Source organism: Oryzias latipes, chromosome 15 (genome assembly GCF_002234675.1).
Source record: "Oryzias latipes chromosome 15, ASM223467v1".
NCBI lineage: Eukaryota > Metazoa > Chordata > Actinopteri > Beloniformes > Adrianichthyidae > Oryzias > Oryzias latipes.
Window position 1 is genome coordinate 19,501,784 of NC_019873.2, and position 18,576 is coordinate 19,520,359.

The 18,576-nt window shown below is 43.7% G+C and overlaps 1 protein-coding gene across 4 annotated transcripts in view; it reads right to left on the bottom strand.

Annotated features, from left to right (window-relative positions):
- ebf3 (early B cell factor 3) overlaps positions 1–18,576 on the bottom strand; it is a 66,496-nt gene that overhangs the window by 16,800 nt on the left and 31,120 nt on the right. For 2 of the 4 annotated variants that reach the window (XM_023963734.1, XM_023963732.1), the window contains exons 7-10: positions 9,839–9,920; positions 7,733–7,850; positions 3,091–3,221; positions 2,868–2,994 (exon numbers count right to left, since the gene is read on the bottom strand). In XM_023963734.1, the coding sequence (XP_023819502.1) occupies positions 2,868–2,994; positions 3,091–3,221; positions 7,733–7,850; positions 9,839–9,920 (458 nt within the window). Of the gene's footprint in view, positions 1–2,867; positions 2,995–3,090; positions 3,225–7,732; positions 7,851–9,838; positions 9,921–18,576 lie in introns of all 4 variants that reach the window. The other 2 variants (XM_023963733.1, XM_023963731.1) reach the window with 1 other exon arrangement.

Below are 18,576 nucleotides of genomic sequence, written 5' to 3' on the forward strand. Positions count from 1 at the left end.
TAAGCCCTGGCGAAAGCACCTCTCTGTGTGGGGGCATTTGCTTTATCCAAAATCCTTCACCCGGTGTGCTTCAGAGTTGTGAGGTCGAACGAATGGCTCTTATTACTGCCACTTCACAGTTAGGTTGAAAAAAAGGAATGAAAAAACACTTGACTTGTACTAATAGCTGAAAAGCCATGCTGGTCACCAAAGGTCTAAAGACGAAGCACCCTGTCAGTGCCCAGCTTGGGAAATTAGCAAATAATGTTCCCTTCCCCCTGACAAATGTGTGACAGCTCGCCTTCGCCAATCATTCTCTCCTAACGTTATGATGCATGTCCTGGATCCCCACTGGAGGATACAGGCGAAGTTTACTGACCCTCAATTTACCCATGACAAATGGGGTACTGGTAAATGTGCGTTTTCTGGGGCGCGGAAGGGGTTCATTTTAAGCAATCGTGGTTATGTGGATGTCACTGATTAGGATAAATAGTGGCTGAGTGTGTTAGGACTGCTTGCAGAACCATATTACCAGGGGCCTGCATCGTTGCCCCCGGAGGAGAGCTCTCACGGAAACTTGGCCATGATCGAAAAGCAAAAGCTCTGATGCAATTAGGAGCTTAAATTGGATAAATTGTACGGTCAAGTTTTTATTTATGATTCACTCTTTCATACAGTGCTGTAAGCGTGCTGTAAAAAGATTAGGAGGAGTTAAATAAGTCTGAAAATGTGGACTTTTTTAAAGAGATATTTGATTAAAGCAGCTTGTGCTGATTTCCCATGTTTAATAAAGCGCACAGTTTTTATAAATTATTGACTCAGGTGCATCCACGACTCTCTCCTTTTGATTCTCCACAGCCTTGCTGACAGCTGGTTCTGCCGCTGTAGGGCTGACCAATAGTAAACCAATACATGGATTAGGCAGAGGACAAGCATGCACAGTCCGACACAATGCCCTTTAAGAAGGTAAAAAGGTTTAAACCAGAATAGTAAAAACAGCCAACATGCAGAACATTTCAGCTGTGGCTGACTATAGTTTTATAGTTTCCCTGTTTTAGTCATTAGTGTTTTTACGTCAGGATTATTTGACATTCTTTACAGGGTATTTTTTTAAACATGGATTGTGAGTTTTGGACTCAATCCAAGGTGCCACCTGAGTAAATACACGTCCCCCTGCTGTTCAAGTGGTCTCCTTTGTGTTGGACTTTTGGAATTTGTGATAATTTTAAGGAAGATTTAATGAAAATAAAAGCTCCTAAAGTTCCCCTCTTTTCAGACCAAATCATGCCTGAAATGATTTGCTTTAATAACCAAACTTTCAAAAATATACTGGAGAGTTACAAAACCTCCTTTTTGATATCAGTGTATCGCTGCATGCTTTTGCTGCACATGCGTTTTGCTATTTCAACCCTTTTTCTGCATTAAGGGTCATTTGTTCTAGTACTGTAATACAAAAAGGAAAAGCTATTGAGTGGAATGAGCTGTTTTACTTTCAAATCCACTCTCATGCACTCAGTGCATCAACCAGTTCACATTTTAATGTCTGTTAGAAGTAGCTAACATCCTCTCACCTGGCTATTACTGTCCATATGGAGCCAGTGAGAGCTAATTCCGGCGTTTGCATTCTGCCGTTTAACCGTTTCATTTTCTCAAGCGTCACCCTTCCTACAATCAGGGTGAGCTACGCAGGGAATAGCAGAGTGGAGGAGCTGGACCTGTCTATTGGTGACTTTCTCTTTTAATTCACCGCACTAATCAATTGTACCACCGTTGCCTCCAGGGGTAATTGTATCTTTATACTAAATGGAAGTGAGAAGTAACCAGGGAAGACGGAAAGGAAGAATGGGGGAGAAAAATCAACAAAGATAGAGAGAAAGACATGTTTCCCCAGTAAAACCTGATGGTAATCATCCCAATCCGCTTAGCCTCTGTGACTAATGGGGTCTGTTCTTAAGGGACCTGGCACTTTCACTGGGGTGCTATAGAAGCCATTAATGTCTTAACTTATACACCTTCTCGGAGCTGTGCAGTAACAAATGTACACACGCACTCTTTTGCACTTTCTCCCTCACCGACACACACATGCAGTAACACAGCCACACCACACTCCTGTTTCATTATCCCAATGCCTCGTTGGCCTCTGCTCCGCTCCTGCTAGGGAGGTTAAATGCAGGAGAGCTGGGCCAGACTGCATGGTTGGAGGAGAAGGGGGGACGGATGACTGGGGGTGGTAGAGCAGGAGGTTTTGGGAGTTGGGTGGGTGGGTGGGGGTCTTGATGAGAAACAGCTGCCTCATGATGGAGGGGTCTGGATGGGGATTTTGGCCTTGCTGTGCTCAAGGCCAGGGCTGTGCCGGAGGCCTGGGTATGGTGGGGATGCGGGGAAAATGGGGGGGGGCGCACTTTGACGCGGCCCCATTTCATTCTGCCCATCAGAGTTGGAACAGACAGAGGCTTCCAGGTCAGACAGGCTTTGACCTTCGTGATCTCTGTCGACTCACCACTGATGACAGATAAGACCACCACTTCCTTCTGTTAGCCAAGATAATCAGATCTTTTTCTCCCCTTCTTTCTTGCATGTCTTTTGCACACTTGTGAGAATATTTTAACACCCATGCAGATAAGCTACGGTTGTTCCTATCCTAAACATTACAATCGGACTCCAGACTTTGGTTTGTAACCCAAGAAAATAAGATGAAATGATGTTCCATTAAAATTGGGTAAGCTATCATAAAACCTTTATTCATATTTAAAGTCTTGCATACTTTAGGTTCAGCAAATACGGTCAATTTATCGAAGGTGTCCCAAACTCAGGACTGAGAAGGATTATGCTTGAATTCTGCAGAAAAGTTAAAGGGACATGATCGGAAGAGGCGTTCTTCGACGTACCAGTATAGACAAATCTCCCAGGGGCACCTTTGCAGAACTGCTTGGACTTGTAGGACAGCGTGACTTCCACAACACCAGGAATATGCCGAGGTGGAGTCTGGACACGGATGGCGTGGGGAGTTATCAGCTACATCAGACAAAAAAAAAAAAGAAATATTGAGGATGGTGCACGTTTAGAATACTTTGCCGACTCACCCGATTAAAAAACAATGTAAAATCATACCTCGCTCCATACAAGCATGGTGCCAAAGACGACTTGTAGGCCATCAAAGAAGTTGTCTCCAATGATGATGACAGTAGCTCCTCCAGTGGTCCATCCCTCGCTGGGGCTGATAGCCTTGATGCATGGGGTGGCTGCTTATCCAAGACAAAGAGAAGAGCAAATTCAGCACCTACAAAAGGCTGTTACACCTGAGAACATGTCTCTTTCCTCTCAGACATTACGCCATCACCTCTGCGCTGAGTCCTCCGTGTTGCTAACAAAGACATTTAATGGAAATTGCCCCCGGAAAAAAAAGAAAAAAATGATGGATTTGTCTTCTAAGGGATGTGATTCAAAATCATTTATCAGCGCACTAGAGTGGTGTAGTTAAGCAGACCCTTCAAATGGTCCACTTCACAAAGGCTAAACGCCAGGCTCACCAGGAAAAGAAATTTGACGGAGCAAATTATGTGTCAGGGCAAATGTAGCCATCAGAATTGATTATGAATGGGGCTACGTGTACAGTAAAATTTCAAAGTTGAACACATCTTAAATGAGTCAAGAATACAGGCTGTTAAAGTGGAAATGACAAGCTAAAGCTTTGCTACTTCATGTTATTCCATTACCTTTGTTCTATAATACAGTGCAGGCACATGGAGTGTACTTTCAGGTTTCATAATGTCAAATGCGTTCATGAATAATTCAGAATTAATTTTTCTTTTTTCTTTTTTTGCTTTTTGTGATCGATTCGATCTATTTCATATTGTTTATTACAATGCTTTTCATCTGGCATGACTTCTGCTGTGATGCTGTGCCATTTGTCAACAGTCTGGCTTGTTATTATAATCTAATTTGAGTGATCTTGCGCCTCACATTCACTGTCATTTGATGCATTACCTTAATATGGTGTTCCGCACAACACCGTGTTTACAACACAAGTAGCATGACAGCTTGCCATAAAATAGCAATATCAAATTCAGTCTATTTCCATCAATATCTTTTAATACACTATGAATTGAAGAGGTTTTTTTTTTCTTTTTTAAACTGTGTGCAACTACTCTGGCAAGTTCCCTTCTCCTTCTCCTTTAAAAGCTCAGTTTTTTAAACCTCCTCTATCCTTTCTATCCAGTAAGTAAATCACAGTCAGCCATTGTTGTATGGATCACCTCAGACAAGACATCTCCCTTTGTTTGCCTTGCTGTTGGGTCTGTTCAGGTCATGTTTGCTCTTTCTCCATTCCCATAAAGTGCACACACACACACGTCTGTACTACAGGGAATCTGACTTTAACAGGCACTGTTGACTTCATGCTAATCACCTCGTACAGATTTTCATTTGTGAGGCCTGGAGGAGTGACATTTGCTTTCCTTAATTGGGAAGCGAGGCGTCTGAAAGAGGACCAACCCTCTATGGGCATGCTGGGCCCCCTCTAAGGGCCTGACCTTCATCAGTGCGGACGATTACAGCAAATAATTCACCCTTCAAAATTACTGTAAACAAATTGACTTTGGGGATGAGAGGGAACGGAGGGGGGTGAGGTGGGTGGGCGGGGGCAGGAAGAAGGAGGAGTAAGCAAGAAGTCCTGATGGTGACGGTGACTGTTGGGGGGCAGCTGCAGCCAGAAACCTATGACAGGCACAGACAATCATGCGCACAAACACAGACGCACCACCTCGGAAATCCCAGTGCCCCCTCCCACACACAGAAGGACCCATGGAGAGGCAGCGACTGAGGCCCTAAGCTGTCCACCCTTCTGCCTAAAAATTTGCATACGTCTCAATGCACCGACAGAGCGGGGAGCATGTGCTGAATGGGGACCGTGGCGAAGTGGATTACACAGTCAGCACAGGCGATCTGAAGGCAGACACGCACAATGCCCCCCCCCAGCCGATGATAGGCATCATGAGGAGTGGACAAACCAGGATGCAGAGAGCTGCTCTAAGTGTTGCATCACTGAGTGTTTGCAAAGTTTTGGCCGCGGTGTAGGACAACAGCATGATCTGAATACATATTTCATGGCTTGTTTTGTTTTTTCGGCGGCAGAGTTAGATGCTTGAATTTACTCCAAGATCCCCTCTGCTGTGAAATGACCGCCAGCTGACCTGTGATCTGTTTTAATCTTTTCCCTCTCCGTTTCGAGTTGGCCACGACAAACGTCAAAACTGATCTGAGATCTGAGCGGAGGAGGTCCTCTCTCTATTATTGTGACACTCAAACAGGTCTGATGTGGCCCCGTGAAGCTGTCCTTTGTTCTGCCTGCTGAAATGTGTTGTAATTGTGCTGTGGGATGTCCAGATGGTCGGTTGATAGTGCAGCTGATGGGATTATACCTTTTACCTCTCCCTGGGCCATCTGTTCCCTTTGACTCTCTCCATTTCTCTCTTTCACTCTCAGTCTATCTCACTCGTACTCTTTCATTCTCTTTTTCCTTCCCTCCTATCCTTGCCCCCCCTCTTTCCTTCTCTTTCTTCCTCTCAGGCCTAGCAGTCTGGATTCACTTGTCTTTATTGCATAAACCCTAACAGCATTACAGCCACTTGGCATGCAAATGAGGCAGGCGCTGCAGGCTCTATGCTGAGTCTCCTATATTGTCTGGGGCTCTATAATAGTGGAACTGAGCTGAGGAAAGTGCATGTGTGTGTGTGGATGAGGGAGCGTGTGTCTGTATTTGGGGGGTAAAAGACTCAGCTATTTGTGAGCATGTTTATGCACCTTTGAGCTCGAATCCATACACGTTTGAGTGGCAGGGCCGCCTCAAAGCACGTTCATGTCTGGATGCATGAATTGCTTGTTGTGACACGAGTGAGCAAAAATGTCACACAGTGAGACGGGGTCTGTCGTCCCCTGTCTGTGCCAATAGGGGGCAGCACTTCTTGATTAAACCTGAGGAGGGAGCAAGGATTCCTCTCAGCCTCAGCCACAGATCTGACTCTTAGGGTGAACTCCAGAGGAAGAATGTGTTGCTAATTTAAAGCACGCTGCCTGTCTGGGCTCATTGTCAGAGCATTATGGGGGACGAGGATAGAATAACATTTTACAAGCGGCTCTGCTTTTCTCATGTGTCACATCTCTGTTTGTTATAGGTGACTTAAACTAAGTGATCCGTTGCTGTTGATGCAGGATAAATTAGTTTTGGATCTTGGAAGGAAGCAGAAAAATAGTTTCTTATCTCAACTTGTGAGAGCGGTTAAGCAGACGAGCGGTGCATTAAAGTAATCAGACAAAGACATGTGCAACTGGGCGGTTGACAATAGCTTCTTTTCTTGGTTTACAGGGCGTCACTCTGCTGCTTTGAAGAGTGTGGTGAGGAGAGGAATAAAAGGATGGGTTGGAGTAACCTGTAAAGAACACAGACGTGCACTCACACACACATACACACATAGACAAACACACGCAATACACAGAGGGGTCCCGTGGGAGTGGGGGAACATGGAGGCAAGGGCTCAACCTCTTTAATTGCTCTCCTCATTAAGAAACTGGTTGCTAGGCGATCCACACCTATCGTGTCATAAACGTGAAACACACAAACAGAACGTCAGCGAACATAATGACTTTGGTGCTCCGGGCAGGACTTTAATTATTTGATTTTGTTCTCCAGTAGAGGAGTCATTAATAAAGACAAAAACAAATAGATTAGCTTTTTCCCCCACCAGGACTGGAGAGCATCGAGATATATTAATTGTGTAGCCTTCCTTTTTTTTTTTTTTTTGTATTAGTCGTTGTTGTATTAAACATTGCATTTGCTTTTGGTGATAGAACCATTAATGCCCATTAAAGTGTAGAGAAGCTTGTTTTAGTCAGCGGTGTATATAAACTGTTTGCCCAGCTGTAATTGGCTCTTGAAATCTGAACATAAGCAATTTGCACAATTGGCCCAAGTCAGTTCACTTTTTTTCCTCCTTTTTCTTTTTTTTTTTAAACAATCTTTCAGCTGTGTGTGCTCCCATCTGCAAGTGGAGGCAGTGTGGGTCAAAAGGTTATGTTTAGTACATTTTACTTTTTGGATTTCCCATGGTTTGGTGGTCCTTCTTTTCTCTCTCTTAGCTGAGAAGGCAATCAGTCTATCATATGGAATCAGTTGGAAGAAAAACAGTAAGTTCTGTTTTTCTCATAGGCCACCCCACCCCACCACACTCACCATCAACCCACCCTTTTGCTCCCCCCCCCCCCTTTTCTTTTTCCCTTTTTCTGTCTTTCTCCTTTCTCCCGATGGTGTAGCCCTCTCCCAGTTAAATCTGCAAAACTCAGTGGCAGGGAATTGACCCCACAGGTACATTCTTTGGCAATTTGATCATGTTTCACTGAAGTTTGCAGGATTAATGTAGGTGCATTAGAAACCTGGAAGACGTTCAACTTTTTTCTTCTTTTTTTTTAAATCATGTATCATCACCGGTATTGAACCTGAAATTACTTTAAGCTGTGTTATGTATACTGTTTCCAGTTTGTACTAACAGCTGAACAACAAAAAAATGTTTTTTAAACAAAATAAAATCATGGAAGAGACAGTGAAATGGAGAAGTTCTAAGCAGCTAGAAGCAGCTAGGTGTGTGATCTTAAAAAAATTGGAGAATGTCTAAAAAGGAATGTTGAAGGGAAAAAAAAGAGTGTAGCAAATTATAGGATGTAAAAATGTGCCTACCATTCTCCAGATAAGGAGGCGTACCTTCTGAAGGGTCGAGTCTGCGAGCCCTTCGCCCATGCTTGGAATTGTTGTGTACGAACATGTTGTCAGAGACAGCCAAGACATGGCCGTCCACATTGACGGTCGTCGATACGACAACCTGCAGAGGGGGGGGAAAGAAAGATTTTTAGAATTTAAAATGCATTAATAGTTACAGTTCTATGAATGACGTGAATAACATTTAAATGCTTTAGGAATTTGATGGTATTGATTATTATTGTCAAACCTCATCAAGGGAATGTGTTCTTTAGACATATCACATTACAGTTCCTTCTTATCCATTTTGTCTTTCCTTTTTAGTGTCCTGCTTATATGCAGGGCTAATTGACTTTTAACTCACTAAAATGAGATTTCCGTTGGCGCACACAACAGGCTGTCATCATTGGTGAAGCTCAGGAGAATTGATCAACTTGTGCACCTATCCAAGGCTTGAAGGCCTCCCTTTTAAAATATTACCGTGGCAGTTAGCAGCTGAGCCAAACTCCATCCCATCACTCAACAAACATTTTACTAGGATCAGATTCCAAGCCACACTCCATATTTCATAATGCTTATTTTTGTTGTTGTTTTTTGGCTACCACATTCCAAATAGTGGGCCCACATGTGAATGGCCAAAGTGTTTCTGAGCCGGAAAGAGGGAGCCCCTCTCAGGTTTGCTTCGCCGGTAAGTAACCTCGGTGTAGTGTTGGAATTCAGTGGGGTACTTTTTTTTTGGTTGGATTGGAAAGGGTGAAGGGGGGGTTTAGGTACAGGAGGAGGAGGGTAAGGAAGGGGAAGTGAAAGAGCTCCATTCTTGTGAGCAGGTTCAGAGCTGGGCCAAGCTGAGGATGATGGATTGGGCCCTTTCTGGCCTCCAGCTGGTTTTGGGGGGTAATAAGTAGAGTTGAAGGCATGTCGAATACACAACTTTGGCCAGAGAAACACCTAAGCCGGAGCATCTGGCAAATCTATTTGAGGGGAATAGCACACTAACTGCGAGACAGAAGATAAAGGACGGTCATCATCCAGTGATAAAAAGCACAGTTGTTTTAGACACAAAAAGAGGGATGCTAAAACCCAGCTGCTGCATTTCTCCTGACACACCGAGGAGTGAAGGTGAAAGCCCGTGGTAGCTGTCATGCATCAGTCCACATTCACCCTGAGGGAAGATTTGAGGAGGCAGGAGAGGTCTGATGGTGGTGACATCAGGAGGGGACACCCTGTCTTGTCTGTTTCATGTCTGGGCTTCCTCCTGGAGGATGCCTGCCTATGTGTCCATCACAGAACAGTGCTTTTCAGTGGCGGACCTCCTCCTGTAGTTTGTCGTTACCTTGATAGAACAAATCGTGCTAAACTCTGGCTGTCTCACCTTGACCTAGCAGGTCGTTTCTGGTGAACATGTCTGGATGGGATAGATGGATGGTTTGATAAATGGATCAGCAGGAGGTCAATCATTTTAAGACTTCTTGACACATCAGATGTTAAAGGGGAAAAGAAACAGTAAAAGGGCCTCAAAAGTACTCGACGTCCATTTCCTCTTAGTGTCAATTTCAGCAGGTTTCAGATGACTTCTTAACTTTTTATACAAAGAACTGCATATGTGGCACATTAAGTGTGTGCATATGTGGCAAAGAATGAGAGGGATATAGAAAAAGCGAACATATGCGCTCTTGGCGTTTAGGAGCATGCATTCATGTGTGTGTCATCGATATGCGTGCTCGTGCATATGTGTGTGCAAGGAGGTATGCATTTCCTCTGCCAGACAAATCCTGACTTAACATTGTTGTTACATGTGGTTGGATCGTCCTCCCCTCTGTGCTGAGGCTCAGAAAGCTGTCAGGAACACAATTGATGGCACTCTTAAATCCTGTATTCTTATTTGTGTCAGATGGTATTCCCTAATAAATATTCCATCCAGAGCACACAGGACACAGAAATCCTTTCTCTCTCTCTGTTCTCTGGTTTTTGCCCCCTTCAGTGCCGATAATAAAAAAAATGTGTCCGTATGTGAATTTGTTTCAGCGTGTGTTAGGATAGGGTTGCTGTTGCAACTGTACATTTCTGCAGCCGACAGGAATAAAGTTTGCGTGTGAAACAGGCGGTAGTCACCTGAAATCTGCGCATGTCTCGTGGGTTGCCTGCATTCTTCAGACAGTTCTGATTGCACTTGAGGAAGAACTTTAAGAAGAACCTGAAAGAGAGGGCAGATGCATTAGAACTGAGTTATTCTGCAAAAGTAAAAAAAAAAAAAAAGTGCAAACCATTCTCACCCATTCATTCAATCCACCTTTTCATTCTGATAAGTCAAAAGTTGTACATTTAAGAGATTCTGCCCTTTTTGTGATCCTATACACTCACCTGAGTTCACGGGCCTTTCCCAACACCCATCTGCCACTAACATACAGGAAGTCACTTGATATTCCACCCACCTCTTTAATCCCAGGACACCCCCTGTGCAATTAAAGTTCTCCTGTTCAATAGGGAAGCAAATGAGGCCCACCTGTGACCAGGTCTTGTTTGAAGAGCATCAGGGATAAAGGACCTAACAAGGTGAGAGCGCGCCACAAAACTTATAGTCCTGTCAGGCAATTAGGCGGACACTCCTGGGACCACGTTATGCCACACACACATACACACACACAGATAATGCATACACAGTGGTGTACTTGTGGGTGGGTGAGGCAATTATGCCACAAATTACAACCTGGCTAATCGTCTCTGAACAAATGTCACGTCTGAGTGAGATCTGGGCTTGGTTAGTTTGTTAGCTGCCTTTTTTCTCATGTCTGAATGAATTCATCGCTCAACTTTTGAAATCAGTTAAGGTTTTGATGTGATTTAAAAAGTTGGAGACAAAGTTACACAGTGAGAGACTGACACCAATGATCTTAGATTTAATCTTTTGTGTAAAAAAACCCATAAATAAAGATAATCAGCAATAAAATTGACTTCTTGTCTCTGCAAATTCTCCCCACAGATTCACGACGGATGCCGTCGTTGTTTTCCACGATTTATTGCAAACACAGTTTGTTTTTCCTCACGTGGTTTTAGCATTAAAATATATGAAGAAAAACAGTTTTCCCCGTAAAACTAACTTGCCTTGTGGAATCACAGCGGCTCATTGGATTACTATAGATTCCACGACCGTTTCATTCAGCTAAATTCAGTGGCTTGTGTGGCCTGTGAGGATGCTTTCACAACACTTAAGGCTTCCCGTTCACCCAGTGGGATGCGGGCCAGCTCATAAATCAGAGTCTGAAATGACCCTTCTAACCCTGGCCACATTAACACATGCACTGGTCATTTGGAAGCATTCTTCGATAGACTCCTATAACTTGTGCTTCACTCACGGCCCAGGAGGAAACGGAGAGGTGAGAAAATATTTTCGCTCCACATCCAAGAAGCTTTGGCTTGGACATCAATAAAAGACGCTTTAACCCATGCCAGAATGCTGATTGCCTGTCGGTGTGTGGCGAGCCCATAAAAAACCTAACTTGTCATTAGTGCGTTTCACTTGATTGTGTTCACTGTGTTTTCGGGTTGCATCTGTTGGCTGATCATCAAAATGACCATTATGTACTCTAATTCCCTGACCCTGTTTTTATTTCCCTGAAGAGTCATAATGTAGAGCAGTAGACATCTGCGGAAAGCAGACCTGAAATACGACTTTTATTTGTCTGTTGCCTCTCATACAGATTGGGTAAGACCACTGGCGTGTATTTATATGTGTGTTTCCTTGCTTTGTGTGAGCTTGAGCATGCACTTGCATCACCTATCGAGAGACGATTTATGTCCGAGCAATGCGCAGAACATGTTTCACAGGCAATGCGTTCACTTCATAAACGGACGACTTCAAAACTTAGTCCTTTTCTCTCTCTGCGATGGGATTTTTATGTGCTCTTCCCGCTACAGCAAAACCAAAAGTTGAGAAACAATAAACACAAGAAATTGAGTGCCCACGCAATCATAAAGTAGCCCCCTTTATGTTTACTGTTATGAAGGCAATTAAGCACAATTTCTCCCCTAAAAAGATAAGCCTGGTTTTCATAGTCCACAGCAGTGGCGGTGCTATAGCATCCATTACATTTGAGTTGGTTAAGATTCTCCATGAGCGCAGTGCAAATTGGTCCTTAGTGAAAACCAGAGCAATTAAGACAAGGCCCCTCTCCCTCTTCTTTACTTCTTAAATATCTACAGAAGTTTGTGCTTGTGTTTTGGCACGCACAGAGACAAAAGGAGGTTGTTTAATTGTTTTTTAATGGGATATCAAGTCGTCGCTGCCATTAGACGTTGGCAATGGAGGGCAAAGGGGGATAGAGGGAAAGAATGAACTGCAATTAGGTTTGATTAAAGCTATCCTTCTCAATAATCAGCTGTTCTGACAGGACAGGGGGACCCTGGTGGCCGCTGAGATGGAGGAAGGTGTTGAGTGATATTAAGGCCAATGAAGGGGATATTAACATGGCTAATTAAAGCTCTTCCAAAGCCGGTAGAGGAGGCTCTCAGTGGACCGCACTGGATGAAATAATCGGCCAAGGCAGCTATCAGTTGGAGGAGAGAAAAGGAGTGCGGGAAGGGGTGGGGAGTAGTCCATCTGAGAGGAAAGGGGGGGTAACAGAGGGAGGGATAGTGGGAGGTGAAAAGGAAAACTATGAAGTGTGAAGAAAGACAAAGAGGAAGACATCGACAGGCATATATAGAGAGAGACTTCCAGGGCAGCTACAGAAGCTCATTTTGACATCAAACCTCTCTGTCTGCATGCCAGAAGTCTGCCAGTATAACTAAGACCTGACATGAGCTTTTATCTCCGACAGCTAGTCATAGAGGTCCACAAATCAACGTTAAAACAATCCTGCTCAGGCCTCGGTCTAAGGCAATTAATACGCTTCTCCTGTAGTACCTCCATGCTCGCCCACTGCCGAAGCTACTAATCATGCCATAATGATTTTTCTCCCTCTGGTCAAAGGGGAAATAGATTGTCTCTTTAGTAATGCAGCAGGCTCTGCGCCTTCCACTCCCTGGCTTCACATACCCGGTAATTGAGGAGAAAAAGGCCGACTTTGGCACTTTGACTGATTTGAGGGCTGCTAGACCCTCTTATCTTTACTCTGATCATTTTAGGCTGACACTCAAAGGAAGACCCATCGCCCTAATTCGAGCTCACCCTCTGCCATCATCAAACGGAGGGGGAAGAGAAGAAAAAAAATAGAGAGAAGGGAATAGGGGGGAAAACAAACATGGGAGGTAAAGAAGGCCTTTTCTCATTTAAATGGCCGACTTAATTGCAGGGTTGATGTCACTCACACATAAATGTCCATCCTTCTGATCTGACTGAAGAGGGTAAATAAGGATAATGTTGTATTATTAAGAAGACTCTATCCACATCAGATGCTCGTTGCCCTGTGAGTTTTAGTCATTCTTTAAGAATAACTTCATATTTTAAAATCATTTTAATGATTTGAAGAAAAAAAAGTGTTTGAGATCTTCGAATTTCTCACTGATTTTGTAAATAGCTTTCCGCAAGGCATATTTCTTTTCATCGATGCTACACCTTGTTCTTATTGTTCAAAAGAGCTAGCCCATATTTATTTAGACTGTTACACAATACACTGACAGATGGTCACAGTATCTGTAAGAGGCAGGTATTGACAACTCTAAGCTTCTGATTGGTGCCCCGGCACTAATGACTAGCATGCAGTGTCCACAGCCCGCAGCCATGACAGTGAGGTCATCCGTTGCAAGGCGGTGAGTATCGATCACCACCTAGCTCCAGCCCATCAGGCCCCAGCTGCCTCCCAGACTCAATGGGCCCCTGTTACAAGAGCCCTGTAAGAAACGGCTCCCAACACCAGACTACAATCTGCTGACACCAGATCTCTACGCTGAGATAGTAGTACACGGGTCAATAGCGTATCGGATTTCCAAAACGCCAGGGTCTTAATGTCAAGCCTCCTGCCTTCACTACCTACCGCTCCAGTTATTAGGCACCTCACTGAACTGCATTCAGATCCCTGTTGTGACAAGGCAGTGCAGGTAAAACGAGAAATAGAGACACTTATAGATCTTAATCTTCCTGAACACTTCTTTGGGCAGCTGACTGGATTTGGATGTGGATGCCAGTGGAGTCTCTGGGAGGCCAAAAGGAGCTGAGGGGGTCCTTTCTGCCATTTTCCAGTTTGCCACTGTCTTCCCTCGTCAAGAGGGGCTGTTTTTCTCGCCTTAGCTGAAGTAAACCACAGCACATTAACAATATTTGCTCTACCCCTGTACAAGCGCCGAGGGACCAGACCCACAGATCCTATCACTTCTTTATCAGGGAACAAGTGCCTCACTATCCAACCTTATTGGGTTTGGAAGATTAACCCCTTCCACTCACAGGCTTTGCACGCCTCCTCAGAGAGCAGCAAGGCAGATGTCACTATGATTATTATTGTTCCACGTCAAATATCTCAACTACACGTCTCAGAGAATGTATTGGGTATTTCCAAGGCCTTTTCTCACTCTGCATCGACATATATTTATTTCTTTAACATGGATTTTTTATTTTTTTTACCAATTGTCTGTACAGTTTGTTGTTTCATATTATTTTTGTCTGTGGTGTGTGTGTTCCAGGGATGTCACAAATAATTTATGTGCTTATTCTGCAACATAAGATGTGGCTGTGTCTCTCCATTCATCCCTCTTTGCCCTCTCCACTCCCACTCCCCCCCCCTCCCCTTCTTTCTCTCTAATGGGCAGAGTGGCATTGACATTATTTCACTTGAGGATCCCTCACTCTGTCAATCCCTCTTCATTTAGTCCATGGCTACAGGACTCATTATGGTATCTCTTCCTCCTTCACTCTCCCTCGCACTCTCACTCATCCTCCTCACCTCCTGCCTTGACTACTTTCCAGCTATCTCCCTCCACACTGTTACTTTCTTACTTAAGAGAATCGCCCGTCTTCACAAATGGTTTCATGTCAAGCCTACTCCCAGCCAGCCTCCGCTGATTCCCTACAGGCTTTGGAACTGGTTTACTGTAACAGATTAGACGAAGACCTGGAGCTCCTGCTAACTATCCATCACTTGCTAACAGTGGACTAAGGCTGTGTGCTTTATGCAGCTTTTAGCTCCAGCCTGGCGCACGTTGCCTTTTTAGCCGTGAGCTTTCCTCCCTTCCTTTCCCATCCCCTCACATCCAGATTCGGCCGAGGCTGTGTGCGGTTGCACGCTGCTCTTTGTTTTACCCCGAATGAGGCTTTACTCTACCGTGACTTTGAACGCAATATAATAAGACACAAAACATAAATAATTCTGCGTTGTTTTGTTTCACATAGTCTTGTTGTAAAAACAAGCAAGACACTGATTGCCACTAAAGAACAAACATCATCTGCATCATGTGCCTCATAAAAGACTATGTGAGGATTATTACTGATAATGACTTTGGCAAGATTAACTTTCTTAGAGGAGAGGTTGCTGCCGTTACAAAAATAATCACGCACATCAACAAAACAGCCCTCAGGACCATTTACTTTGCTCACCAGCTGGACACCATAGCGGTATCTTCAGGTTATTTTTGTGCATGAGGAGAAATATGGTGCTTTGATTAGTGGTCGGAGCTGGAGCTCGGGGCCTTGAGGAAATACCAGTCAGCACCTCCCCGCACTAGTGAGATGGAAGATAAGCATATGTTGGAGGAACTAGTCAGGGTGAATAGTGGTATTTAGGATGTTGGACGTGGGGTAGTGGAAGGCCAAAGAGTGGGTTTACAATGAGAGCCATACAGCACAGACACTCTCCTGTGGCACCTTGGAGTGATCAGACCTAGGCCAGACACTGAGGCACACAGCGAGACAGCGAAGGCCAGCGGGAGGGGGGCGGTGACTATTTCACTGCACAGTCTTGCTGGACTCAGCATGCCAGCGCTGATTTGCGTGTGATTTCATGTGTGTTTAGGTCAGTGAGTGAGTGGTTTTACTGTTTGTCCATGCATGCTGGAACCTATGAATGTATGTCTACATCATAGCTAATGTATAATACATACATCTAAAGTGGCTGTCAGGCCTGGTCAGTCATGATAATACATGAGGCAGTCACTCTGACATTGCCACCATATTAACGCATTCTCTGAAGGCTTCAAACCAATAAAAACAACACTGTCGTGCAGGTGAGGGGGATAGAGGCAGAAAGACAAAGAGTGGGTCGGTGCTTAAAGCTAACAGGTAACCTTTCTGTGCTCCTAGGACAAAGGCAGAGAGAAAAAGAAAATGTCAAATTAAGAGAGGCCAGGCAGAGAGACGTGGCTGCCATATTTGTGTGAAAGCCCAGTGCTGTTGGCAGCAGAGATGGCTGCTTTCTGATTCATCTGGGGCCGTATGGCAAAGCTTTGTCAGTCTGTGCGAGGTATAAATAATTCAGGGTGAGAGATGGCAATTACAGGGCCCTGCACAACCAAAATGAATATTTTATAAGGACTAAAACTGCCCTGGAATGAATCACACACATGGAGTCACACACACACACATATGCACACACAAGTGTAAGTGAATGTGACCAACCAAACACACACACACTCACAAAGGTAGCATCATAAACCTATAAGTGTTGTATCGTTAACAATATTTGCATTGTCGTAGCCCTTGACTTTAAGGGTTCATAATTTTTATTTTTGGTGACAGCACAGGTGATTTCTCCAGTTCGGTTTGGGGGTGTCATGCTGTGGTTGCGTTTTCCTGTTTTCCTGCTCACACTTTTAGTTTAATGCTTAGTAAACAACATGAGGCACAGGTTGAAATACTAAATAAATAAAAGTTTTAAAATATGTAAAAAGTTCTGATACGGTCGAAAGGATCTACTTCCCTAAAGAACTCACTAGGGATTTAGACCTTCTACTTTTGACTCTGTAAATATGGTCTTTGTGTGTTAGCAAAAAAGTCGTGTTGGGGGGGGGTTAAAATGCTAATGGGAAAAGATTAAACCCGAAAGCCGCCTGAAGCATTGACCTCTATAAGGTTTTGTCTGTCACGTTTCCTGCAAACTCTGTCTTTATAAATCTGAGACAAAAAATAACATTGTTCCCAAGTCCTGAGGAGCGCAGCGGCTTGGTTGAATGGCCATTGTGCGGGCCTAGCTAATGATACCTTAGCTTTTGTGAGAGGGAGGCCAGGTAGGTCTGTGACATCAGCACCACACAAGTACCTCTCTGTCCGGATGTTTAGGGAAGGATTTCGTCCGTGGTGGGAAAAGGAATAAAGAATAAACAGATCCTGCTTTTGTACCAGCATTCTGAATCCAACATCCTGTGACAAGGGTATCATGTAGTCAGGGAAAACAATTAAAAATAAAAAAAATAAAACGTAAAACTTTCTCTATTTCTTGTTTAATTGAGAAACTGTATATGAATGTAAGCGTCTGGGCAGAACTGGCTCAGCAGCCCAATGATGTAATTCCAGGAATGTCTCTTTTTTTTCTTCTTCTTCTTTTTTTATATCAGTGGGAGTGTGGGCGTTTTGTCAATCCAAAGGGAAGATGGCAACCCTCTGAGGGAGGAAAGACCCCAAGCATGAAGACACAGAACGCATGTGTTGGAAAAAGTGACAGCGAGGCAAATGCTCAGAGAAAGCTGCTTCCTAACCGAACCGCACACTGTTAGCGATACAGCTAGCTGTTGTGAAGGCGGCTGACAAACCCATGGCGTGGCGTGTCTCGCCCCGTTTGTGAATTTTCAAAGAATGTGATTTGCAAATAACATGAGTCTCTGGGCATAGACTGGGCATGTAAGTATGCTGAATAAAGCCCCCCTGCTCTGCTGAGGGGAAACCCTCGCTTGTCAGCTCAGTTCTTTGTCAGGAACCTGACAGATAAATAGAGAGTGTTTTGCCGCTCACTCCTCCTGCCTTATGTACACAGCGGCGTGTGTCTGCTTCCACATACAGGTTGACTTGCTTTAGGGGAGGAATTTGTTGAAAGACACCCCACCGCTTCTCAGGGCAATGACTGAAAATATTGTGGGCCACTTCAGGCAGCCTCAAAACAACAAACAATGGGGGGATGATGTGTAGCCAGATAAAACACAGATCGGATAGCTGGGTCTAAGCACCACTACAGGGCTTATTTTTCATGCAAATTACTACTAATGAGCTTCCTGAAATCTGACTAATTATATCAAAGTGATTTCTTTAATTAGTTTGTAATAAGTCCTCGCAAAAACATCATAGTAAACAAATTACGCCATATAAAAATATCAATTTGTCACACTTATATAAGATCTAGTGCGGTTTAGGCTCATCTAGCTTCTCTAAATATCAGAGCAAACATTTATTATAGAATTAAATATGTATTTAGAGAATGTTCACTGAGATTAAGAAAGCACATCTTTTGCACATTTGTCACGGTTTCTCCATAACCGTTTCTCTTACATATAAAGAAGAAGCCTCTGAAAGATTAGAATAATGCTAAGGCATAATGACTTCCCCACTCATAAGTGGCGAGCAAAATTCCTGTTAATAATTTAACGCTACAATATAAAATTCAGTAATTAAAAGTCATGAAATATTTTAACTATCTAGCTCAAACAGAGCTGCTCTGGTTTTTAATCCGACATCAGAGAATACACTTGTGAGTGAGTGGAAATGCTGTCTGTCAAATCCAAATACCTATGTGTAAAAAAAAAACTGATGTCTTAAGGAAAAAAAAGAGGAAAATTTGAATTTTTCTACCACTTTGCACGTTTTGTTAATCCAGCAACATGCCTCAGACCCCTTAAGAGTAAAAATATATGTATTTATATAGTGTAGTATCATTCACAAGAGAGCTGGAAAGACTACCGATTTTTTCTGATACCCTCAATCTGCACTGGGATGGATT